At 43.8% G+C, this 23,207-nt stretch overlaps 2 protein-coding genes across 2 annotated transcripts in view; one reads left to right on the top strand and one right to left on the bottom strand.

Annotated features, from left to right (window-relative positions):
* LOC128835700 (voltage-dependent L-type calcium channel subunit alpha-1S-like) overlaps positions 1 to 23,207 on the bottom strand; it is a 105,777-nt gene that overhangs the window by 25,028 nt on the left and 57,542 nt on the right. The gene's annotated exons all lie outside the window — the stretch shown is intronic.
* Positions 112 to 19,928, top strand: LOC128836016 (N-fatty-acyl-amino acid synthase/hydrolase PM20D1-like). The gene is given in 14 exon segments (XM_054026008.1): positions 112 to 222; positions 224 to 326; positions 3,510 to 3,596; positions 4,271 to 4,503; positions 5,347 to 5,433; positions 6,261 to 6,394; positions 8,327 to 8,446; positions 9,346 to 9,421; positions 9,718 to 9,779; positions 10,087 to 10,165; positions 12,836 to 12,907; positions 14,375 to 14,543; positions 15,280 to 15,379; positions 19,293 to 19,928. Coding segments are annotated over 14 exon segments (1,596 nt in total). The 3' UTR covers positions 19,456 to 19,928.

Consider the following 23,207-nt stretch of genomic DNA (forward strand, 5'->3'; position numbering starts at 1 on the left):
CCAACTCCCAGCAGGCTTTGCCACGAAGGCCGAACGAAGCCGCCTATTGGCCAGTGTCTCTGAGTTGGCGGCTGGTGATTGGCGGGCGGCGCGCGAGGCCCGCGGAGCGGCATGGCGAAGCGGTGGTGTCGGCTGCGTGGGGAGGCCTGGGCCGCCTGCCTGGGGCTCTGCGGGGCGGCGCTGGCCCTGCTGGCCGTGCTGCTGGTGCGGGCCTACGTCCTCCGCCCCCCGCCCCCCGCCCGACCCGCGGCTCTGGGGGCGGCGAGCCGCGCTGGGCTTCGAGCTCAGCGCCCGCGACAGACAGGAGCTGAAGGAGGCGCTGAGAGGTGAAGGGGCTGGGACCCCTCAGAGCCCCATCCCCGGGGGAGCCCCCCGGCCCCCAGGCACCCTCCAGGCCAACCCCCGCCCCTGGGACTCCCGGCCCCCGGCTAACTTCCACCCCGGGGGGACCCCCAGCCAACCCCCCGGGACTCCCCAGTCCCCTCAGACTGCCCTTCTGATCTCCAGGGGAACTGCCCCCGACTAAACCCTCCGGGGGTCCCCACCCCCAGACTAATTCTCCCACCAAACAACCCCTCACCCCCCGATTAGCCCCCCACCACCCCCACCAGGGATTCCCCAAACCAACACTGCTCCCGAGAACTTCTGCTGCCAGACTAAATCTTTCCACACACACACACACACACACACACACACACACACCCCCAACCAGGCTAACCCCCTGGGGCCAAGCCGCCATTCCCGGCAGGCTCCCACCAGCAGAACCAACTCCACCCCTCGACAAATCCTGGACCCTGTAATCCCATCCCAAATACCCCCACTCCCCCCATCCCTGATGATCCGCCCTGATGACGGACCTTTTTCAGCCCCTGCCCCTTCGTGGCTAAGTCTCCCGCCCGGACCAGCACGCCATCTCTGCTGAGGAGTGCACCCCCTTGGTTCCCTAAAGTTACATTCCTTAACTGCCCCACCTTTGGCCACCAAAACTCCATCATGACTCTCCCCCAAGCAACTTCTACTAGGCTGCCTCCCCCCATTTCCTCTGGGGCTAAGACAACATCCTAGGGCCCTCTTGAGATTGAGTGCTCTGAAACCCCCCTCCACTCAGGACTCATCCTCCACCTGAATTCTCCAGGGCCTGAGCCTGCCCTGAAGACACTAAGCCCCCAGAAATCCCTTAAGTACTGATGCCTCCTCATCAGCTACTAATGCCATCCATTTACCGAAACCCCCAGGGCACTGACCTCTCTAGTCTGGTGTCCTTGGCAGAATTTCCTCAGTGGGCACTTCTCTCCCATGTGTACCATGCACCCTCAGGCACAGACAGAAACTGCTTGAGCATTAGCGCTCTCTCAACTGACAACACCTTCTCTTTCCCCCCCCCCCCCCCCCCCCCCCCCCCCGGTGTCTTCTTCCCATTGTGTCACTTTACTTTTAAGCATCTATTCAGCCCCTTATTGCTTGCTTACACATTGGCCTGCTCCCCTCCCAGCACCACTTCTCAGACACTGGCACATGCCCAAGGAAACAGCTAACCCATCCTCAAGCTCTGACACCCCTCCACTGACTGCCCTCCAGCAACTGAGGCAGCTGACACCACCCTGAAACTGACAACCTCCCTTTATCCCCATAAGGCACTTCACTTGTGTATTACATCCCTCCCTACCCTGCTTCCATGACACTGCAGAAAGTACATGCTATGGGTGATAGGGAAGAAAGAAAAACTGCAGAAGAAAAAGATTGAAAATCATTTCTTTTTTAAAAAAAAAAAGAGGATTTATTTCTTCTGCTGACAAATGAAAGAAGGGAATAATATTGTTTTAATAGCTCCTCTGTATAAGTCATTGCTTGTTATCAGTTAAGATTCTTTAGCACTGCATGATGCAATGGCTGTCTCAAAATACCTGGTATATTTACATTTGCAGCCATATACTTTGACCCCACTAGATATCCTAAGCAAAACCTGGAGATGTGTCTTGGAGATAGTGGAGGACACATACACCTGAGTCTCATCTGTGTATTGGTAACACCTGACTCTGACAATCTTGCTGAGTGGTCCAATGTAGATATTAATGAAAAAGGAAGAGAGGATATTGAGGGATTCCACAACCAGGGGCCTGGATGTCTCAGAGTGGCATAGCTGTTTTAGTTTATAAAGCACTTTTGATTAAAGATGATCTGTAAATGCAAGGTGCTAGTGTTGTTGTTGGTTGGCCCATTCCTCATCCCTTGTTCATAAACATATTAAGTCTATAGAAGAGGGATGATAAGAAGTAGGTGAATCCATGAGGCTGCACCATATTTGCAGTGGATGGCAGGGAAAAACTTGTCCAGAAAGCTGTATAAATGTTTTAGAATCTGCCAAATGATTGTAGTGCAAAGATGAAACCGGGCAATAAATGAATTATTATGCTTTCCCACAGCAGATATTCTTGTCTTAACTGGAACCAGAATTTCACACACCTGCAGCCTTTGTTTCCTCCCACTGACAGTCTTCTCCAATACCTCATCCCTCTTACATACAAAACACAGTTTGTCTGCATTCTGCAATTGTACATCTTCAGATGTCCCTTTGCCACACTAAATAAATTAGTGCCCCCTCTTCCTTTCTCGCTCAAATCTTGTACCTCTGCCTTGCAGACATCCTGTCATACAGCTAGTGGGGTATATGGATTACATTAGGAGTGGCAGCTAGTAGAAAACCAGACACAGGCATCAAACAATAGTTACAACTATTAAAATAGAGGAAAAGCTCTTCTGTATTTAGTTGATGGAATTATTACCTAGCAGGTGGAAATGTTTTTTTTTAATTAGAAACCAAAAAAATCCTCTTTAGAGAGACCTTTGATGAAGTAGATGGGAGCAGGAGCAGGCCCATAGTGGGGCATAATGAGCCATCATGGAGCAGCAGCGTCTGAGGTAAAGGATGATTCAGTTAACACCACTGTTCCCATATAAATCTGATGAGGCGACTCACATTTTCCACTCAGCAAGATCCTGTGAGGTGCTAAGCATTTAGTGAGAGTTGAGTGTACTCAGGCTTGAGCCCAAAGTAATGTTTTTCATTAGGAAGCTTATTGAAAAAGATGGTGCAATTATATTTCAATTCCCATCTAGTAATATAGTTGCATTTAATCCTAAAATGTTATGTTGACAAGGAATCAATCTTCACAATCCAGTGAAATGCAGCTGCTTCCAGAGTGGAAAGCAGTAGCATTTTTAACAATGCACAGCAACAAGACACAACAATTTAGAACAAGTAATAAAGAAGAACATTCTATATGAAACTGCACAGGCATTAATAGGGTAGCCAGAATGTACTTAATGAGGTTAAAATGTGGTCAGTTCTTTGAGGATAATACTACCTCTACCCTTCTGTCTTGGGATCTGTAAAGTCTACAAAATACTCAGGATCTTAGTTTTCCTACCTATTCAAATTACAGTTAAAAGGACTGTCAGACCGATTGTCATCATTGCCAAAAATCCTCTACTTCATATTTTCATTTAAGGTGCCATCAAAATCCAAACAGTTTCCTTCTCTCCAGAGGACCAAAATACAACAGCCTTGGCAGAATTTGGGAATTATATTAAAAAAGGTACAGAATTTACATTCCTACATATTTTTAATAAAAGGGCAGGAGGTTGGCAACAAGTTGAGAAGAAGGTTTAGATTCTGAATATAATGGAATAGTACTGTATTTGGTGTAGCACTTTTTATCTTGATTTTTCTCAAAAGGGGACTGGATTACCATAAGGGCCAAAATGGGACCTGCAGTTCAACTGTGGTGTATTTCCACTGATGGTAGAAACTGAGCATAGACAGGGCATAGGTGTTTTTTTTTACTTCCATGTCATAACCCTGCTCTGAAGACAGTTAGACAACCTTGTGATAAAAAAGCCTAAACCTGTCTGAGCCCTGTCTGTAGGTTCCATCGTCCAATACAGCTGCAGTGGTGGTGAATTACAGATCCTGTTTTTGCCAAGGAAGACAAGGCTCTAGTGATAGTTTCCATTGCAGATTGGGACAGTTTGGTAAAGCTGTTTGAGAGAAGCTTGCACATTTGCTGCCTGCAACGTATCAAGCTTTGTAGTCTTATTGCCACGCGTGTTAAAATTCACTATAGACTCTGCTTCCCTTAAAGTCCGTGGCAAAATTCCACTAACAGGTTCGTGTCATATTCCCAATAATTTTGGTGGTGGAATAGAAAAGATCTTGCTGATTTTTCTCCTTTGTATATTTCTCTCTTCTTTTGAATTTATTTTTAAACAGTTTTTCCTGCTGTATTTTCTACCAAGTTCATTCAACATGAGATCATCGGGGGATACAGCCATCTCTTCACTGTCCAGGGTTCTGACCCCCAGCTCATGCCCTACATGCTGCTTGCTCACATGGATGTAGTCCCAGCTTCCCAAGAGGGGTGGCATGTCCCTCCTTTCTCGGCTAAGGAACTTGATGGTTTCATCTATGGACGAGGAACAGTGGACAACAAAAATTCTGCTATAGTATGTCTTCTCCGTCACCTCATTTCAGAGCGATGAAAAACTCTAAGGAATGTTTTTGTTCAGAGTCTGATGGGTAAATAATTAACAGTCCCATAGTTTTGTGATTTGAGAACTTCTGTTTTGGAACTAGTTAGCTATTGAGAATGGCGGTAATAATCCCATAAACAACTAAATCAAAATTAACCATTGCAATGTATGAGGCAAAATGGATGCGGCAAGACAGCAGAAATACAAACTAACCACTGCTGATCAGACAATGACCACAGTTTAGGAAGAAAAAAAAATAGACGAGACTGGAAAAACACAAGTGTTAACAGATTACAAAATTCATCCCCACTGTTCTTATTTTTCTTTGTTCTTCCTTAGTAATGTTTTTGTATAAAAAGTTAATCCTCATTAAAGTAATGGGTTTGCTACAACTAGCGAGAGCCATACCATATGCAATCTAGATGCAATAAAAAGGCTCAATTAAGTGGGGGTTTTTCAGGCATAGAGACCCCGATCATGCTCCCTTTGAAGTCAGTTGGAGTTTGCCTTGGCCTCCAGTAGGAGTAGGATCAAGCCTATTCTATTTTATATATTTATTCTGATATTATGTGACACACTGAGTCCTGAGGATTCTTAAGTCTCTTGGATTGTGTTTGCAAAAGAATATGATTATCATCAACTAGGTGGAGTGAAAAGAAACCCTGAAATAGTTAAAAGAATGAAGCCTGCTTGAGGACTGTGAAAGTACTGGATTTCCTTTACATCTTCATGTTCTTCGCCATATGAAGTAGCTCTTCTTTGCAACCTCAGCGAGCAAAAGGACACAGTGACTAACATGCTGCCTCTATTCCACAGGGTATTCTGCAAGCTCTAGAATTCCTGCTGAGAAGAGACTACAGACCTCGCAGATCTTTCTATATTGGCATTGGACATGATGAAGAGGTATTTCTCTCAGTCTGTCTCTCTCTCGTTTCCTCCTATAAGAGCAGCTTGATTCTTGGATAGCCAGTTGCCTGCATTGTCCTTATACTTGACTAAATCAACTTTCTAAGGATTATTTACCATGAAACCCCCTGATGATCACTGTTGCATTGACAAATCACTCTTTAGAGCATTGCAGTCATAGGTATAAATTGACAGTTCAGCTCTCAGTGACCTGGGCATCAGGGTTTTACTCAGTGGAGAGAGAGGAAAAGGGTAAATCTGTACTATTCTTTGGTATGGCTTTTCTATGGCTGTCAGACGTAAAAAGTACAGTGCATGAGTGAAATGTGAAAATCCAGGTTAAGATGTATTTGATTGTTCCAGGTGAACAGTGTTATCTAACAGAGTCTTCATTAATGACATAGAGTTAGAAATAGAGAATGATAGGGTAGCAGAATTGCCCATTCTCATAAAGACAAGAAGGGCATTCAGTGAAATTGAAAGATAAGAAATGATCAAATTAAATACCTTTTTAAACAATGCCTAATTAAGCTGTAGAGCTCATTGCTGTGGGGTAGCATTGAGGCTTCTCATGAATAATGAGAACATCTTCAATTATATTAGACTGGATGTAAACTCTCTTGCTTCAGAACATAAGCAACCACTAATTGACAGGGGTTAGAAAGAAACTTCATCCCATGGACAGGTTATTTCTTAATTGCTCACTCTGTGGTTTCTTGCGCCTTTCTCATGTAGCACTGGTCACTGTCAGAGTCAGGATACTGTACTAGATGGACTGCTTGTGCGATTCAATATGGCAATTCCTCTGACTTGGACTCTCGTAGGTATCTGGTCATAAGGGAGCAATGAAGATTGCAGCTCTGCTGAAAACTAGAGGAGTGAAGCTTTCGTTCCTGCTAGATGAGGGAAGCGTTATCTTAGATGGGTTCTTGGTGGGAATAAAGAATCCAGTAGCAGTGTAAGTAAGGAAAGAAGAGAATTTAACACAATGGGCTTGATCCCTGGCTTTATGGGTAAGTGTGAGAGACTCTGCTAGTTTGGACTAATGCAGCGGTGTCCATAATACAAAATAAAGGCCCTCTATGGCGTCTTCAAATGTGGCCTGCAGCTGCTCTTTTCTTCCTTGGTGAAGACACAGCCGATGAACTACAGGGTTTTATTGCTGGTGACTTGATTGCAGTTTCTGTTCATCTCAGTGAAAATATAAATACAAGCGAATGTTTGGGTTGTGTGCATATTTAATAATTAAGTACATTTACATACTTACATACATTTGTGTGTGGCTCTTAAGCTCCTGTCAGATTTTCATTGCAGCCCTCGGTATTGCAAAGATTAGGCATCCTTAGCTAATGCATAGAGCACTTGGCTGGGAAACCCACCCTTAGGTTTTCATCCCACCAGTCACTGTATCACCCTCTTGTTATACCTCTTTGTTTACTTGAGTAGGTGAGTTTGGCTAGGTTACAGCTGAGTCACAGTGCTAAGGATGGAGATGCCCATATTTATACGTAGCTGTCTCCTAGGCTGTCATTTATAGCTCCCCAGGGATTTTATGTTTTTTTTCTTTAGATAAAAATTTAGTAACTTTGATGTGTAGTTGAGGTTTTGACAACAGAACCTGAGGCTGGTTCACCATTGTGGCAATCAGTGTGTCAGCCCCCTGACTGCTATTTGCTGGTTGTGCACATGGCAGGATGGGGCATGCAGTCAATGCTATTTCTCTTTGGAAAGCTTAGATAGCAACCCTGATTTACCTGTGAAGTGTTTATGTAACAAAAGTTTGTCTTTGGCATGCAGCTTGTAAGCTTGATTCATACCTTTTCTGAGGGAATGCAAAGGTGACCCTTTATCTTGAGTAGGAAAGAATGAGGAAATGGGCTATCTGTTGAGTTATGAATTCTGTCCCTTTCCCTCTGTGGTAGACAATCCTCTGAAGACCTGGTGGTTAATTTAGGAAGCCCTGTGATGAGTCAGTCTCATTTATCTGTTGTTCTAAAAAGCAGGGAAAAGACAACCAGGCGCTAATGAGATTTGGAATTGTGATATAAAGAACTTGGTGACAAAACAAATGTGATAAGCATGGGCACTATCAGACACTGTTGGTAGAAGGGTCAGATCTGACTGCGTATAGGTGTTTCAGTTTTACAATCTATTTCCTTCTTCAAAGCTGCAATTTAGTCTTTGTGGGAAGCATTCTGGTTTTCATGCAGAACTGTAGTGAAAAAGAGACCCCCATAATCTTCGTGTTGGCTGTGGGAGCATATAAAATGGACAAGTGCATGGGCCAGTCTCCCAGTGGAAAATATAATACCTATATATTGAAATATGAATGCAGTTTAGCTTTAATAAGACAGCAATTGGCTCTTGACATCAAACAAGAATTAAAATGCTCTCATTTAAGCTTTTAAAAACACTGCATAGGATAAGTATTTCCTATTGTCAACCTCCACAGAGGTGTTTGTAATCATTCATTCATTTTAATTACCATGAAACGCTCTTGTTATACTTAAATGACATTTGTTTTTAAGACACTTGGTCTGTCAACAATACTGCAGCCGTGGTGCAAAATGTAAGCAAAGAGCCGTCCGACTGCACTTACTTTCAGTCTCTGAGCAGAGCTGTCACAAGCAGGGTACTGCAGCTGTACCAGAGCAAGTGTGTTAGTTGTGTGATGTGAAATCTGGAGAAAGAGCTAAGACCTCAGTGCTCCTACCACTCAGGTGTGGCTTTAAATGCTTTTTGTTGCTGCTGCTGCTGCTGTTATGCTTATTTTTTAAAACCAAATAAAAATACTCTATCAGCTCCCTCTGTCTACAGTCTGTAGAGGCTGAAGAACTCCGGTTATGTAATATTTGGAATTGGCTTGATGAAGTTATTTCTTGTTCATCAGAATAGCTATCACAGAGAAGGGTTCAATTACAGCGAACTTCAGTGTGGAAAAAGAGCAAGGTCATTCCTCTGTCCCTCCTAAGGAGACGAGTATCGGTATTCTTGCAGCGGCATTGTCCAGGTGAGAGTTTACCTGGCTGTGTAACAGACCTAAGCTTGTCATGCAAAATCTCCTTAAACAGATTCGACCTCAGCGCTATATATTGTACCTCTCTGTGTATGTTTAAAACTGAAGCTTATGGCTCATATAAGTGTGCAGATATGCAACCCCTGGCAGAGGGGTTGTGGTCAGGGGAAGAGGGCATGGCTGGAGCACCTCTGCATTCCAGCTATTCACACTTCCTGGAATGGTCCCTAGGAACCCTAAAAAGCCAGGCATAAATTAGATCATCATCAGGGCTATTCAGACTTACGCCAGGGGCCTAAATGTCACTCAGTAGCCCTAGAATTTGGATATCCGCAAAGGTGACAGGAATCTATTTTTTGTTCCGTCCTTTTGTCTGTTGCCAGAATTTCTCTCCAAGAATCTTTTGTGACTGTATCTGCTGCCTACAGGTGAATCTATGCAAGCAAATAAACATGATGTGGTATCAAAATGTTATATCCTGTAGGCTGTGGTACAAGGTAGTGCTCCTGCTTCTCAGTCTCCCTATCCCAATGGATAAAGAATAGATTGATGGGGGCAAGGGTGTTGTTTTATAGAAGTGCCTGAAATAAAGAGAGACTTGCTATCGTTTTGGCCTACCATTTTTATAGATTTCCACATCTCCCTTACTGTCCCTTCCTTCCCATTGGGAGCCAGCCTTGGCTATCTCTTCATCCTCCCCAAAATATCATCTTTGGATGAGACAGGAATGCTCTGAAATCCGTGGTGAAGTTGTTCTCCTTGATTTGTGAACTGAGAGAGATATGGCTACATTTCAAGCTCTTGGTCAAATCTATGAATCAAAATGCAACCTGTTTTCTGCAATAATGTAGAATGAGGAGGTTTTTTTTCAAATGCTCATTTGCTTGTTGTAGGTTGGAGCAGAATCCCATGCCCAATCTGTTTGGCCGTGAACCAGAAATCATGATTCTTGAGCACTTGGCTTCAGAGGTAAGTATTCAACTGTAGCTTCATTCTCAAGTTTCACATCATTGATATTAATAAATTAAAAGTAGCCCCAGACGTAAATTACCTAGGGGGGTTTCCTAATCTCTGTTAAACTCATTTAACTCAGAAAGGAGAATTCAAAGCTTAAGTGCAATAGTTCTCCCTCTGCAGCATCCCTCTCATACTGTACATAGATGGATCCCTTAGCCCTGTGTTCTGCACTGAGTCGTGACATCACTTCAGTCTCCAAAGCTGGAATTTTGATAATTGGTGTATCTTTGTTTTCTCTTACCACTTAGTTCCGTTTTCCTCTCAATCTCGTCATGACCAACCTGTGGCTGTTCTCGCCCATCGTCAGCAGGTAAAGGGAACACATCCCCTCTTCACACTCCCAGCCTCTGCCCCCATGAAATATGGGAACCAATGTCCATTTAGAAACTTTAGTCCTCTAGCTTTCTTGCCAATAAGCCTGATCTTCCCTGGAAATCAGCCATCCTATTTCTCAGTTTATCAGACTATAAAGCATTTACCTTGCTTTAATTAATAATTGAAACATACTGTAGCTGCTCTGCTAATGCATAGGTTGGTCTAATCAATTTAATTCTCACTTTTGTCATTTATATCTTTTATAAATACAAAACTCCTTTTAAAAACTTATTTTCATGCAGAATTTTCGAGCAGAAGCCCTCCACTAATGCCTTGATTCGGACCACCACAGCAATCACCATGTTTAATGCAGGAATCAAGGTAGCTTCATGTGTGCGTTTGATTTTTCCTCCACGTAGCATGAGGAGAACGCTTGTATTATTTAGAATGGTGGTTCCCACATACTACTAGATGTACCACAATGAATGGTTGGTTTTCTAGTCTCCTCCTACACTTAATTTTAAACTCAGCCTCTATACTGGGCCTTCATGCTTTGCCAACCTCACTCCATCTGAAAGTATAGCCCAGTTCACACCTTAGGGTTTACAATAGAAAATTGTTGCACTGATGACAATATTTGTTATCCAGTTCTTTCTAAACTGGTGCTGAAAATGGTTTAAGTGCTAATGTAGACAGGATAAAAAACATTTTCAACCCTGTTACACAGAGTGTGATTGAGACTTTGGACCACCCATTGTCAGCAACAGGACAACTTCCTACTATAGCTGGGACCTTTGTCCCATGGTCACAAGACTGATATCCCTAAATCCACAATGGGTTAGAGCAAGCACAGCAGAGTGAGAGGCAGCAGGTTCTGGCTGGTACAGTCAAGGTCTTAACCTGATAAACTGCACGGTTGAGAATTGCAGCTCTGGAACACCAATGAGAAAATTGAAAGGTGGATAAGGAACTGGTTAAAGGGGAGACTACAATGAGTCATACTGAAAGGTGAGCTGTCAGGCTGGAAGGAGGTTACTAGTGGAGTTCCTCAGGGATCGGTTTTGGGACCAATCTTATTTAATCTTTTTATTACTGACCTTGGCACAAAAAGTGGGAATGTGCTAATAAAGTTTGCGGATGACACAAAGCTGGGAGGTATTACTAACACAGAGAAGGACCAGGATATCATACAGGAAGATCTGGATGACCTTGTAAACTGGAGTAATAGTAATAGGATGAAATGTAATAGTGAAAAGTGCAAGGTCATGCATTTGGGGATTAATAACAAGAATTTTGGTTATAAATTGGGGACACATCAGTTGGAAGTAACAGCGGAGGAGAAGGACCTTGGAGTATTGGTTGATCACAGGATGACTATGAGCTGCCAATGTGATATGGCTGTTAAAAAAGCTAATAAGGTTTTAGGATGCATTAGGCGAGGTATTTCCAGTAGAGATAAGGAGGTGTTAGTACCATTATACAAGGCACTGGTGAGACCTCATCTGGAATACTGTGTGCAGTTCTGGTCTCCCATGTTTAAGAAGGATGAATTCAAACTGGAACAGGTACAGAGAAGGGCTACTAGAATGATCCTAGGAATGGAACACCTGTCTTATGAAAGGAGACTGAAAGAGCTTGGCTTGTTCAGTCTACCAAAAGAAGGCTGAGGGGAGATATGATTGCTCTCTATAAATATGTCAGAGGGATAAATATCAGGGAGGGAGTGGAATTATTTAAGCTTAGTACCAATGTGGACACAAGAACAAATGGATATAAACTGGACACTAGGAAGTTTAGACTTGAAATTAGATGAAGGTTTCTAACCATTAGAGGAGTGAAGTTCTGGAACAGCCTTCCAAGGAGAGTAGTGGGGGCAAAAGATATATCTGGCTTCAAGACTAAGCTTGATAAGTTTATGGAGGGGATGGTATGATGGGAGAGCCTAATTCTGGCAATTAATTGATCTTTGATTATTAGCAGGTAAATATGCCCAATGGTCTGTGATGGGATGTTAGATGGGGTGGGATCTGAGTTGTTACAGAGAATTCTTTCCTGGGTGCTGGCTGGTGAGTCTTGCCCACATGTTCAGGGTTTAACTGATCGCCATATTTGGGGTCGGGAAGGAATTTTCCTCCAGGGCAGATTGGCAGAGGCCCTGGAGGTTTTTCGCCTTCCTCTGCAGAGTGGGGCACGGGTCACTTGCTGGAGGATTCTCTGCACCTTGAGGTCTTTAAACCACGATTTGAGGACTTCAGTAACTCGGACATAGGTTAGGGGTTTGTTACAGGAGTGGGTGGGTGAGATTCTGTGGCCTGCGTTATGCAGGAGGTCAGACTAGATGACCATAATGGTCCCTTCTGACCTTAAGTCTATGTCTATGAGAGCAATTAATAGTTTGGGCCTACTTCGTGCATTCCTCAAAGGAAATCTTTACTGAAAAGGATCACTTGTCTAGAAAACAAGATGTAATAGGTAAACAGTGACACTGAGTGGTGAGAAGAGAAATAACATGTTGCTTGCTTTTTTACTGTGTGTTCAAAGACTGTGTAACTTGCATACTTAACAAAGTATAAAATATATTTTGTAGAAAACAGGAATTCCATATCTGTACTTATGCTGTTAAGTGACGTACATGGGTCATGCCTGGTGTCCTTTGGGGAAATGGACTCAGCTATAAAGGAGGATTTTTTAGAAGAGTGACATCAGATAAAATGAAGTTATTATTTAAAAAAAAAAAAAAAAAAACATGCCAAACCCTTCCTCACATAGAGAAAAAATTCTAAATGAAAAGTGCCTAATCCTTATATAACTACCTGTGTTGTAAAGACTAATGTTTACAGAGATCAAATGGTGGAAGGTTTGGGCATTTATTTCAATGGGAGCTGGTTGGGGCCTTATATCCTGAGCCCTGGAATTGCATGAGCAGTAGTTAAAACTTTTTGATAGCAGTGCATATCAGGATGATGTAATATTACAGTGGCAGTTCTGTGATTGGCCTTTGACTCTGCTTATGGCTTTCTCTATATTGTTTGAGCCTCTTTTTTCCCCTAGTCCAATGTCATCCCACCTTCCGCAAAAGCAACTGTGAATTTTCGGATCCACCCATCACAAAAGGTTGAAGAGGTAATGTCTGCATGTTACATTTGGTCACCTATTTTTTTTCATCATGACATTTGTCCCTGACATGTCATTTACTTAACTTTCCTGTACCTTTGAAATAGACAGTTGTTGATTGGTCTGGAGATTGCAAGCTTTCCTCTTTATTGTGGATCTTGCCTCTGCCATCTCCAGACTGCGCAGTTGTAATACACTCTACCTAGGGTTCCCATAGATGACCCCTCAGCAGCTTCATATAGTGCAAAATTGCTTGCCTGCGTTTTGCAGATGACAGATGTGAGCATGTAATATCTGTGCTGGCTTCCTTTATGCTTCCAGGTGCAAGTCAAGCTATTGGTTGTCTTCTGAAAATCTCTGAGTGTAATGGCATCTGGCCAGCTGAGAATACCTTATCCCCCGTTGCAGCAGGTCTTTTCCATCAGAAAGCTCTCATTGGCTGTCCCCAAGTTTAGAGTCTAGGGGAAGGGAGTGTTCTGCAACTTGCAGTCTGCCAGAGCCAAATTTATCCAAGGTTTTTTTCCTTTTGAGCAGATAGCATACGATGCACGTGTCCACTGTGTCTTTTTCTTTATTTGGGCTTGTAACCAGGGGAGATTGTCTCTTTGGGCCTGTTGGTTGCTTTAATGTTTGTTATATGTGCCAGATATCACAGTGATGAATGCAGTATAAATGAGAGAGACCCTCAGTGGCTTGTTTTACAGGACTCTTTTTGAAGACTCACTTTGGATTCTAAACACTACCTTCTAAATATGGAGGAGAACAGGAGACAGCACGGATTTTGAGGGACACCCTCTATGAAATATAGACTTGCAGCAATGTTAAGCAGCCTTTGGGGTTCATTCTTCTTCAGAATAACCCATAGACAAGTGGCTCCCACACTTCATTGGTTCACATACCCCCGCCTTAAAAAAATTGTGAAGTGAATTGATGAAACATCGAGCTCACATGGTACCAGTGGTGATCCATGGTTTGGGAATCTTGCCATGGACCATACATGCTTATGTAATAGTATTAAGGCTTATCTTCTATCAGTTGCAGCCACTAGACGGTGACCTGATCTCTCACACTTGAGTAGGTCTGACATAGCCCATTATCTATGAATAATATCAAACCCCTCTCTCTGGACAATCATGCCGAAAGCTTATTTTGTATTCCATTCACTTGACTGATCCAGCTACACAGTGGTGTCCTTTTGTGCTGAAGGGGTTAAGGAAGGCCTTTTGAGGCACTGACCCATAAATGATTGCCTTGGAAGTACTTCGACCTTTAATGCCAGGAGCGCATTGTGTAAGAGGAAAACAGACTTCCACCATGAGGCCACTACATGGCCCCTGTCCTGATTGTATGTCTTCATTTGGAGCCATAGCTGGCAATTGATTTACAAGGCAAGCCTTGAAACTGGCACCTGCACAGACATCCACAAGGAAAACTCTCATTCCCTTTGCTTATTTGTTCCTCTGGCTGTGTTCATAGGTGCTAGAGATAGTCAAAAACACTATTGCTGATGACAGAGTAAAGATACATCTACAGGAAGCCTTTGACCCACTCCCTGTCAGCCCCTGGGATAATCATGTCTTTGGAGTCCAGATTATCCAAAGAACCCTACTGGATGTTTTCCCCGATGTCAGCAACGTAGCTCCAGGTAAGAGCAAACACATGATGATTATTGTTTCCTCTTATACTTCCACATTCCTGTCCCTCCCCCTGCCCCCCAGTTGCTTTGTTTCCATTTCTGTGTATCCCTCCACCCCAGCTGTTAACGACTGGAAACTGCTGTTGTTCCCTTTTCTGTTAGGTTCCATCTCTCTGCTTTAAAGTAAAAGAGAGCGAGCGAGTGTGTGGGTGGGTGGTGAGTTATGGTGGAAATAGAAAAAAGCAAACAGGAAACTGGCAGAAACAATGAACTTCGAATTGAGTCTCCCTGCAAAACATACCAGGGAATCTCTTCAGGGATGTAAGGAGTGGCAGGGGAGGTCTTCTCGTTTTAGCTCTTCAGTTTGCACTTCCATGACTGACAAAACCCTCTTTCTTCATCTGTGCTGTACCTGACTATCTAAAGCCCTTATCATGCCAGCTGTTCCACGCTACACAGTTTATGGGATAGGGACTTAAGCTTGAAATTGACACACAGAAAAATAAGAGCCTGATCCTGACAGATGCTCCCATTGAAACCAACGAGGTGTGGTGCTCAGCTCCTCTCGTTGCTGAAAGAGTTCCCGCATTCTTTATTTCCTGTGCTGATGTGGGAACAATAATTTGTTTTCAAAAGGAGTTTGTTTTCAAAGTGTAGAAATGCAACATCAGCCGAGCCTTTTTCCTTGAAGGCTAATTGGTTTCACTTGTGCTGAGACAACCTGACCTGTGGGTTTGTTTTCCAGGTATTTGTATTGGAAACACAGACAGCCGGCACTTCACTAATCTCACAGCTGCCATTTATCGATTTAACCCACTAGTATTTAAACCGGACGATTTACCCAGGTATTATATTCTGCTTGTGTGGGGAATGCTCTAGGGACTATTGTCAAAGCAAATTCATAGATTCATAGATTCATAGATTCATAGATTATAGGACTGGAAGGGACCTCGAGAGGTCATCGAGTCCAGTCCCCTGCCCGCATGGCAGGACCAAATACTGTCTAGACCATCCCTGATAGACATTTATCTAACCTACTCTTAAATATCTCCAGAGACGGAGATTCCACAACCTCCCTAGGCAATTTGTTCCAGTGTTTAACCACCCTGACAGTTAGGAACTTTTTCCTAATGTCCAACCTAGACCTCCCTTGCTGCAGTTTAAACCCATTGTTTCTGGTTCTATCCTTAGAGGCTAAGGTGAACAAGTTCTCTCCCTCCTCCTTATGACACCCTATTAGATACCTGAAAACTGCTATCATGTCCCCTCTCAGTCTTCTCTTTTCCAAACTAAACAAACCCAGTTCTTTCAGCCTTCCTTCATAGGTCATGTTCTCAAGACCTTTAATCATTCTTGTTGCTCTTCTTTGGACCCTTTCCAATTTCTCCACATCTTTTTTAAAATGCGGCGCCCAGAACTGGACACAATACTCCAGCTGAGGCCTAACCAGAGCAGAGTAGAGCGGAAGAAGGACTTCTCGTGTCTTGCTCACAACACACCTGTTAATACATCCCAGAATCATGTTTGCTTTTTTTGCAACAGCATCACACTGTTGACTCATATTTAGCTTGTGGTCCACTATAACCCCTAGATCCCTTTCTGCCGTACTCCTTCCTAGACAGTCTTTTCCCATTCTGTATGTGTGAAATTGATTTTTCCTTCCTAAGTGGAGCACTTTGCATTTGTCTTTGTTAAACTTCATCCTGTTTACCTCAGCCCATTTCTCCAATTTGTCCAGATCATTTTGAATTATGACCCTGTCCTCCAAAGTAGTTGCAATCCCTCCCAGTTTGGTATCATCCGCAAACTTAATAAGCGTACTTTCTATGCCAATATCTAAGTCGTTGATGAAGATATTGAACAGAGCCGGTCCCAAAACAGACCCCTGCGGAACCCCACTCGTTACGCCTTTCCAGCAGGATTGGGAACCATTAATAACAACTCTCTGAGTACGGTTATCCAGCCAGTTATGCACCCACCTTATAGTAGCCCCATCTAATTTGTATTTGCCTAGTTTATCGATAAGAATATCATGCGAGACCGTATCAAATGCCTTACTAAAGTCTAGGTATACCACATCCACCGCTTCACCCTTATCCACAAGGCTCGTTATCCTATCAAAGAAAGCTATCAGATTGGTTTGACATGATTTGTTCTTCACAAATCCATGCTGGCTGTTCCCTATCACCTTACCACCTTCCAAGTGTTTGCAGATGATTTCCTTAATTACTTGCTCCATTATCTTCCCTGGCACAGAAGTTAAACTAACTGGTCTGTAGTTACCTGGGTTGTTTTTATTTCCCTTTTTATAGATGGGCACTATATTTGCCCTTTTCCAGTCTTCTGGAATCTCTCCTGTCTCCCATGACTTTCCAAAGATAATAGCTAGAGGCTCAGATACCTCCTCTATTAGCTCCTTGAGTATTCTAGGATGCATTTCATCAGGCCCGGGTGACTTGCAGGCATCTAACTTTTCTAAGTGATTTTTAACTTGTTCTTTTTTTATTTTATCCGCTAAACCTACCCCCTTCCCATTAGCATTCACTATGTTAGGCATTCCTTCAGACTTCTCGGTGAAGACCGAAACAAAGAAGTCATTAAGCATCTCTGCCATTTCCAAGTTTCCTGTTACTGTTTCTCCCTCTTCACTAAGCAGTGGGCCTACCCTGTCTTTGGTCTTCCTCTTGCTTCTAATGTATTGATAAAAAGTCTTCTTGTTTCCTTTTATTCCCGTAGCTAGTTTGAGCTCATTTTGTGCCTTTGCCTTTCTAATCTTGCCCCTGCATTCCTGTGTTGTTTGCCTATATTCATCCTTTGTAATCTGTCCTAGTTTCCATTTTTTATATGACTCCTTTTTATTTTTTAGATCGTGCAAGATCTCGTGGTTAAGCCAAGGTGGTCTTTTGCCACATTTTCTATCTTTCCTAACCAGCGGAATAGCTTGCTTTTGGGCCCTTAATAGCGTCCCTTTGAAAAACTGCCAACTCTCCTCAGTTGTTTTTCCCCTCAGTCTTGATTCCCATGGGACCTTACCCATCAGCTCTCTGAGCTTCCCAAAATCTGCCTTCCTGAAATCCATTGTCTCTATTTTGCTGTTCTCCCTTCTACCCTTCCTTAGAATTGCAAACTCTATGATTTCATGATCACTTTCACCCAGGCTGCCTTCTACTTTCACATTCTCAACGAGTTCCTCCCTATTTGTTAAAATCAAGTCTAGAACAGCTTCCCCCCTAGTAGCTTTTTCAACCTTCTGAAATAAAAAGTTGTCTCCAATGCAGTCCAAGAATTTGTTGGATAGTCTGTGCCCGGTTGTGTTATTTTCCCAACATATATCCGGATAGTTGAAGTCCCCCATCACCACCAAATCTTGGGCTTTGGATGATTTTGTTAGTTGCTTGAAAAAAGCCTCATCCACCTCTTCCACCTGGTTAGGTGGCCTGTAGTAGACTCCTAGCATGACATCTCCCTTGTTTTTTGCCCCTTTAAGCCTAACCCAGAGACTCTCAACACTTCCGTCTCCTATGTCCATCTCTACCTCAGTCCAAGTGTGTACATTTTTAATATATAAGGCAACACCTCCTCCCTTTTTCCCCTGTCTATCCTTCCTGAGCAAGCTGTACCCATCCACACCAACATTCCAATCATGTGTATTATCCCACCAAGTTTCAGTGATGCCAACAATGTCATAGTTGTATTTATTTATTAGCACTTCCAGTTCTTCCTGCTTATTCCCCATACTTCTCGCATTTGTATATAGGCATCTAAGATACTGGTTTGATCTTTCCTCCCAGTTTTGTCCTGACTCTCCTTTCTCTCTGCCAATATAGCCCACACTCCCTCTCGTTTCCGACCCATCTCCCCGGTCTCCATGTTCCCCACTTACCTGTGGGCTTTGCTCACCTGTCCCCGTCGAACCTAGTTTAAAGCCCTCCTCATGGCCTAGAGCATGTGCTGGCCTAGAGAATGAAACCCAACTTTGTATACCGTGGTGTGGCAGTATGGGTGCCTCAGAATCACAAAAGCCACCCATTTCCTGCGGAGTCCCGCTGCATACATAATGGGTGAGAACTGCTATGGGAGAGAGTTAGCCCCTGTTCTTCTCTGTTTAAAATGTAGACAGGACCTGGTTCAAACATTCCTTCCAGTGGGACAGCTGAACTTGCAGGGTTGGCTGGATCACAAATACAATTCTGGGTTCTGAAAGGTTTGGTTCTAGTGTGAAGCCCTTATTTAATATGCATGTCCACATGCCGGCGCAAACGTGATACTGCCAGTCGATTAACCCTTTAAAGCTGGGAGTTATGTGAATACAAAAGTATTGACCATGCTAGGAGTTGGTTCACTTGCTAGCGCATCAATTTTATCTTCCATGCGAGTGGAACTGAAATAGGAGCAGAGTGTTCAGGTAGCTGTTCTGCACTCTGACCTAAAGGGCCTGTGGTATGTTAATGCAGGGACCGACAGTGCCTGCTATACTTCCACTTTCCTGCCCTGTCTACCCACTCCATGGTCTTACCCACTGTGCTCTGGCCTTAGAATCAGTAAGCCACTTGTGCTGCCCTCGGGAAAAGATCTTGCTTGGAGTCCATTGTTCTGTAGATTTTTTTTATTTGTCTCACACTGTTTCCTACTTAAGTCCTGACATTCCCGAGCCTTTATAAAGAGAACTGGGGAATCAGCAGTCTGGACTGGGTTTGCTGTTCCCATGTAGGTGGCTCATGCATATTGTAATGAAAAATATTCTTCTCACTTTAACAGAGTCCATGGCTTGAATGAGAGGATCTCAATTGAGGGCTATGAGAAACAAGTGGAGTTTCTCTACCAGCTGATTCAGAACTCTGATATCAACAAGCTCCCAGAGCCTCATGCAAACTCCCATGAGCTGTTGAGCAAAAGAAATGGGGAGAGGAGCAGCTATTGAGGTGACTCATGGGATGGCAGTGACTTGGGGTATACAAAACAGCTACTTATTGACATTGCACTGTGTTCTGGAACTAGGTTATTGTGGATGGTAATTTGCATAGAGATGAAAAGCAATGAGGCTGCTGTCAGCAGATACAAAGCCTGCCAAAAAGTAAAGGGAAACTTGAAATGGCAGAAGAGAATTGGAGCAATGGAAAAAGCCTCTGATCTTCACACCAACTCATCTCCCTACCTTCACCTGCAGCCATTAGATACATGCTAATATTAAAGGGAAATGCTATGGGATGGAGCTTGGGGGAGGGAATGTTAAGGAGACACAGAACAAGCACAACATGGAAAAACTGTGGAAATGGCCAGAAAATAAAGATTTATTTTCTGGAAAAATCCATCTCCTTTCATAACCCCACTCCTTTACTGTACCACAAAATTCACCCCAGTGGAAAGAGTCAGTGCAAGGCTTAGGCACCACCCAAGTCCTATCTGGAGGGCTTAAGTCCCACTAAAGTAGGAATTTAATTAGGATTTAAGTGGTGCCTACACCTTGTCCCAGCCCTCTACATGGGCGAATTTCATCCAAATGGATCGTTATATGTATTCTCAAAACACTCAAGCACCGATCTGCAAGGTGCTGAGCGGAGGTCAATGGAAGCTCTCTTTGGTAAGCTCCATGAGGCACTATGTGATCGTGGTGCCAGAATGATGAATTGCAGCTTTAAGAAAAAGTAAATCTTAAGAAAAGGTGTGATTCTTCTCTTTTCATCTTTAGTTTTCCGTTCCTAGCTTGTTTCTGTATGGTGCAGAATGACTCCAGTTCCCTTCCAATCAGGTGGAGCCGAGAACACTCTGCACTTTACTGGAAAGGTCCCTAGCACGCTAAAGCTGTGTCTACACCAGGGCCGGCTTTAGGAAGTGCGGGGCCCGATTCCAACAGTTTCGACGGGGCCCCGCACTTCCTAAAAAAAAAAAAAAAAAAATGAAAAAACCACGTGGGGCTTGTACTCACCGGGCCGTGCTCCTAATCTTTGGCGGCGGGTCCTTCGCTTGCTCCAGGTCTTCGGCGGCACTGAAGGACCCGCCGTCAAAGTGCTGCTAAAGACCCAGAGCACTGCCGGGTGAGTAAAATTTAAAAAGGCGCCTCTAGCCAGGGAAGGGATTCTCTGCCACTTGTCCCCCACTCTGGGCAGCCCTGCCACTGGGCGTGGGGCCCTCTTAGGCGCGGGGCCCGATTCGGGGGAATTGGTGGAATTGGCCTAAAGCCGGCCCTGGTCTACACCAGCACTTTTCAGGAAATCACCCACCCGTTGCCCTAGTAATGATGGCAGCCTAAGTGTAGACAGGCCATTGGCATTTTTACCACCATGTCATCTAACCCCGCATGCTTTGCACTAGTGCACTCATCATTGTTACCACCCAGGGGTTTGCACCAGAGGGAGATTTCCCAGAAAGTGCTAATGTAGACCAGGATTAAGTATCCTTCTTTTAGGCTATTGCAAAAATGTTCCCTTTCACTAAAGTTGCCGTTATTAAACAAACAGTTGCCAAGAAGGGGCACCTGATCCAGGTGCTATCCCCAAGTGCAAATAGGGTGAAAGCCACTTCATGTACTACTAACACAGGCAATGCAATGCTGGAAACAAGCTAAAACCTCTTTCAGCTGCACTGTTCCATAGATGTCTGCTAAGTAATACATTGGAATGGAAGGTGCTCTCTCTATTCTTGGTGAAGAATGTATAGGAATAAGGAACGGTACAATGAAATGTCATCTTGGAAAACACTAAATAATTAAACTGATTCTTGTACTTTCCTTCTTACCAAACTGTTTATGTGCACACTGTTTTTTTTTGCAACAGATGTACTAAAATTAAATTACTGATAAAAAATAAAACCTGCTCTTGTTTTGAAACTAATAAAAATGGGATTGCAGATTTTTTCCCGGTCTTTATTTAATATTCTAACATGAATGTATAAATGCTGGGAAGAGGTTCATCTCTTCCCTGCCATCAGTCATTTCCACACCTGGGTCCTCACTAGAGCTAGTCAAAAAATTTCCATCAAAACAAATTTTTGCCAAAACAGGAAAAAACCCACATTTTTCCAACCAGCCCTCATCTCCCCTCCCTGGTGCCCTCCTTTCTGTACGAAGCCTGTGTCAATTAACTTTGTCTATTTCCTTCCATAAACTGTTTAGGGGTCTGCCTAAATATCCAGCAGGATTTGCCACTTCCGTGACAGGAGGTTCCCCTTGAACCTGACACTCCCCACCCCCACTGAGCTAGGTAGCAAGAAGCCTTTAATCAAGTGCATCTCTCCTTTGTGCTACCACGTGGCTGGCTTTGAGAAGAAACCTGTTGTGCTTGGAGTGGCAGCTCTCAAGTAGGGAGACTACCACCCCAAAGTCAACTTTCACAAGCTACCTGTGTGGCTTTAGAAAGCTGCAATGACATAGCTTTTCCCCTGAAATCCCCTTGTCCCTTGAAGTATCAGGCTGAATCTAAAATAGAGACGAACCATTGGTAATTGAACCAGCCAGGAGCCCTCAACAGTAGGACTGTTGTATCTGTTACACCAGTGATTCCTATCCGCACTCACCCTTCAGCAGCAGAGATCGGCACGTTGAAGACCCACATGGACGTCTAATCCAAATGGTGATCTCATAGTTTAGGTGGTGTTGGAAGCACCTTTGTGTGGGGGAACCTAGTGGTTAACACACTAAGTTCTGGGCCAAGCTGCCATTTGCACCAATGCAGGTTGATGTGGTTTCAAGCAGAGAGTGAGCTGCACCCAATGCACTGTGGCTGATTGACATTTTGCTTATTTACACTAGGGGTTTGCACCAATGCAGTTGCAACAATGTCTGCAATCGCAGGTAGGCAAGGCCTTGGAGATGGAGGCAGACCACCTCCCTTACTGATTCAGACACACCAAGTTGCAGCACCATTTAACTGTGCAGGAACTGTCATGTTTCAAAGGGGAAGATTAAGAAGTGTAGAAACCATAATCACCACTTTCACAGCATTCCGCCTTAAGCCAAGAGCAACAGAATGTTCCCAAAAATGTCCCCATTGATTTGTTTAGAAAGGAATAGAGAAAATGTTGAGGTTTCATTAAGTCTTTAGTGGTGGGGGAGTTTGCTAAGTAACCTTTTGTTTCTCCCCTGCCTGCACGGCTTTGTGTGGACCCCTCACGGTTTCTGAAGTGGTAGAGTACCTTCAACTCTCCCGGGATTCGGCCTTGTTTGCAGTGGGCATGAAACAAAGTAACATTCCACATAGCACATAATTATCTTAATCAGGCTAATGTAAATTAAAGAGCAGCTCCCAGCCAGACTTCTAATAAGACTTGGCGCTTAATAGAGCATGTTTCATCTTCATTTTGTTAACACTACATAGGCTGCAATCCTGCAGTGAGCTGTGGGTGAGCAGACCTCAGCCTCTGGGCTTAGAACTGTGGTGGGATCAGGGCTTTCGTTAGTTCCTGCCAGTTCCTCTTCCCTGCTCCAGCCTGATCTCCCGCCCGCCCCTCATTCTCTGCAGCCTTGACAAATGCAATCTTGTCCCGCTCATATCCCTTCAACAAACAGTAGTTAGTTTGCTCAATCCAATGTCTGCTGAAGTCAATGGAGATGCACTGACATCAATGGCTTTTGGATCAAGTCCTCTGATTCTCACAAGCACCCATCTGCAGTGAGATAGGGTAAGTGTCATCCCATTTGACAGGGAAACAGCAAGGGAGAGATGTGCAGAGGCGTGC

Source organism: Malaclemys terrapin, chromosome 4, assembly GCF_027887155.1.
Source record: "Malaclemys terrapin pileata isolate rMalTer1 chromosome 4, rMalTer1.hap1, whole genome shotgun sequence".
Taxonomy (NCBI): Eukaryota; Metazoa; Chordata; order Testudines; family Emydidae; genus Malaclemys; species Malaclemys terrapin.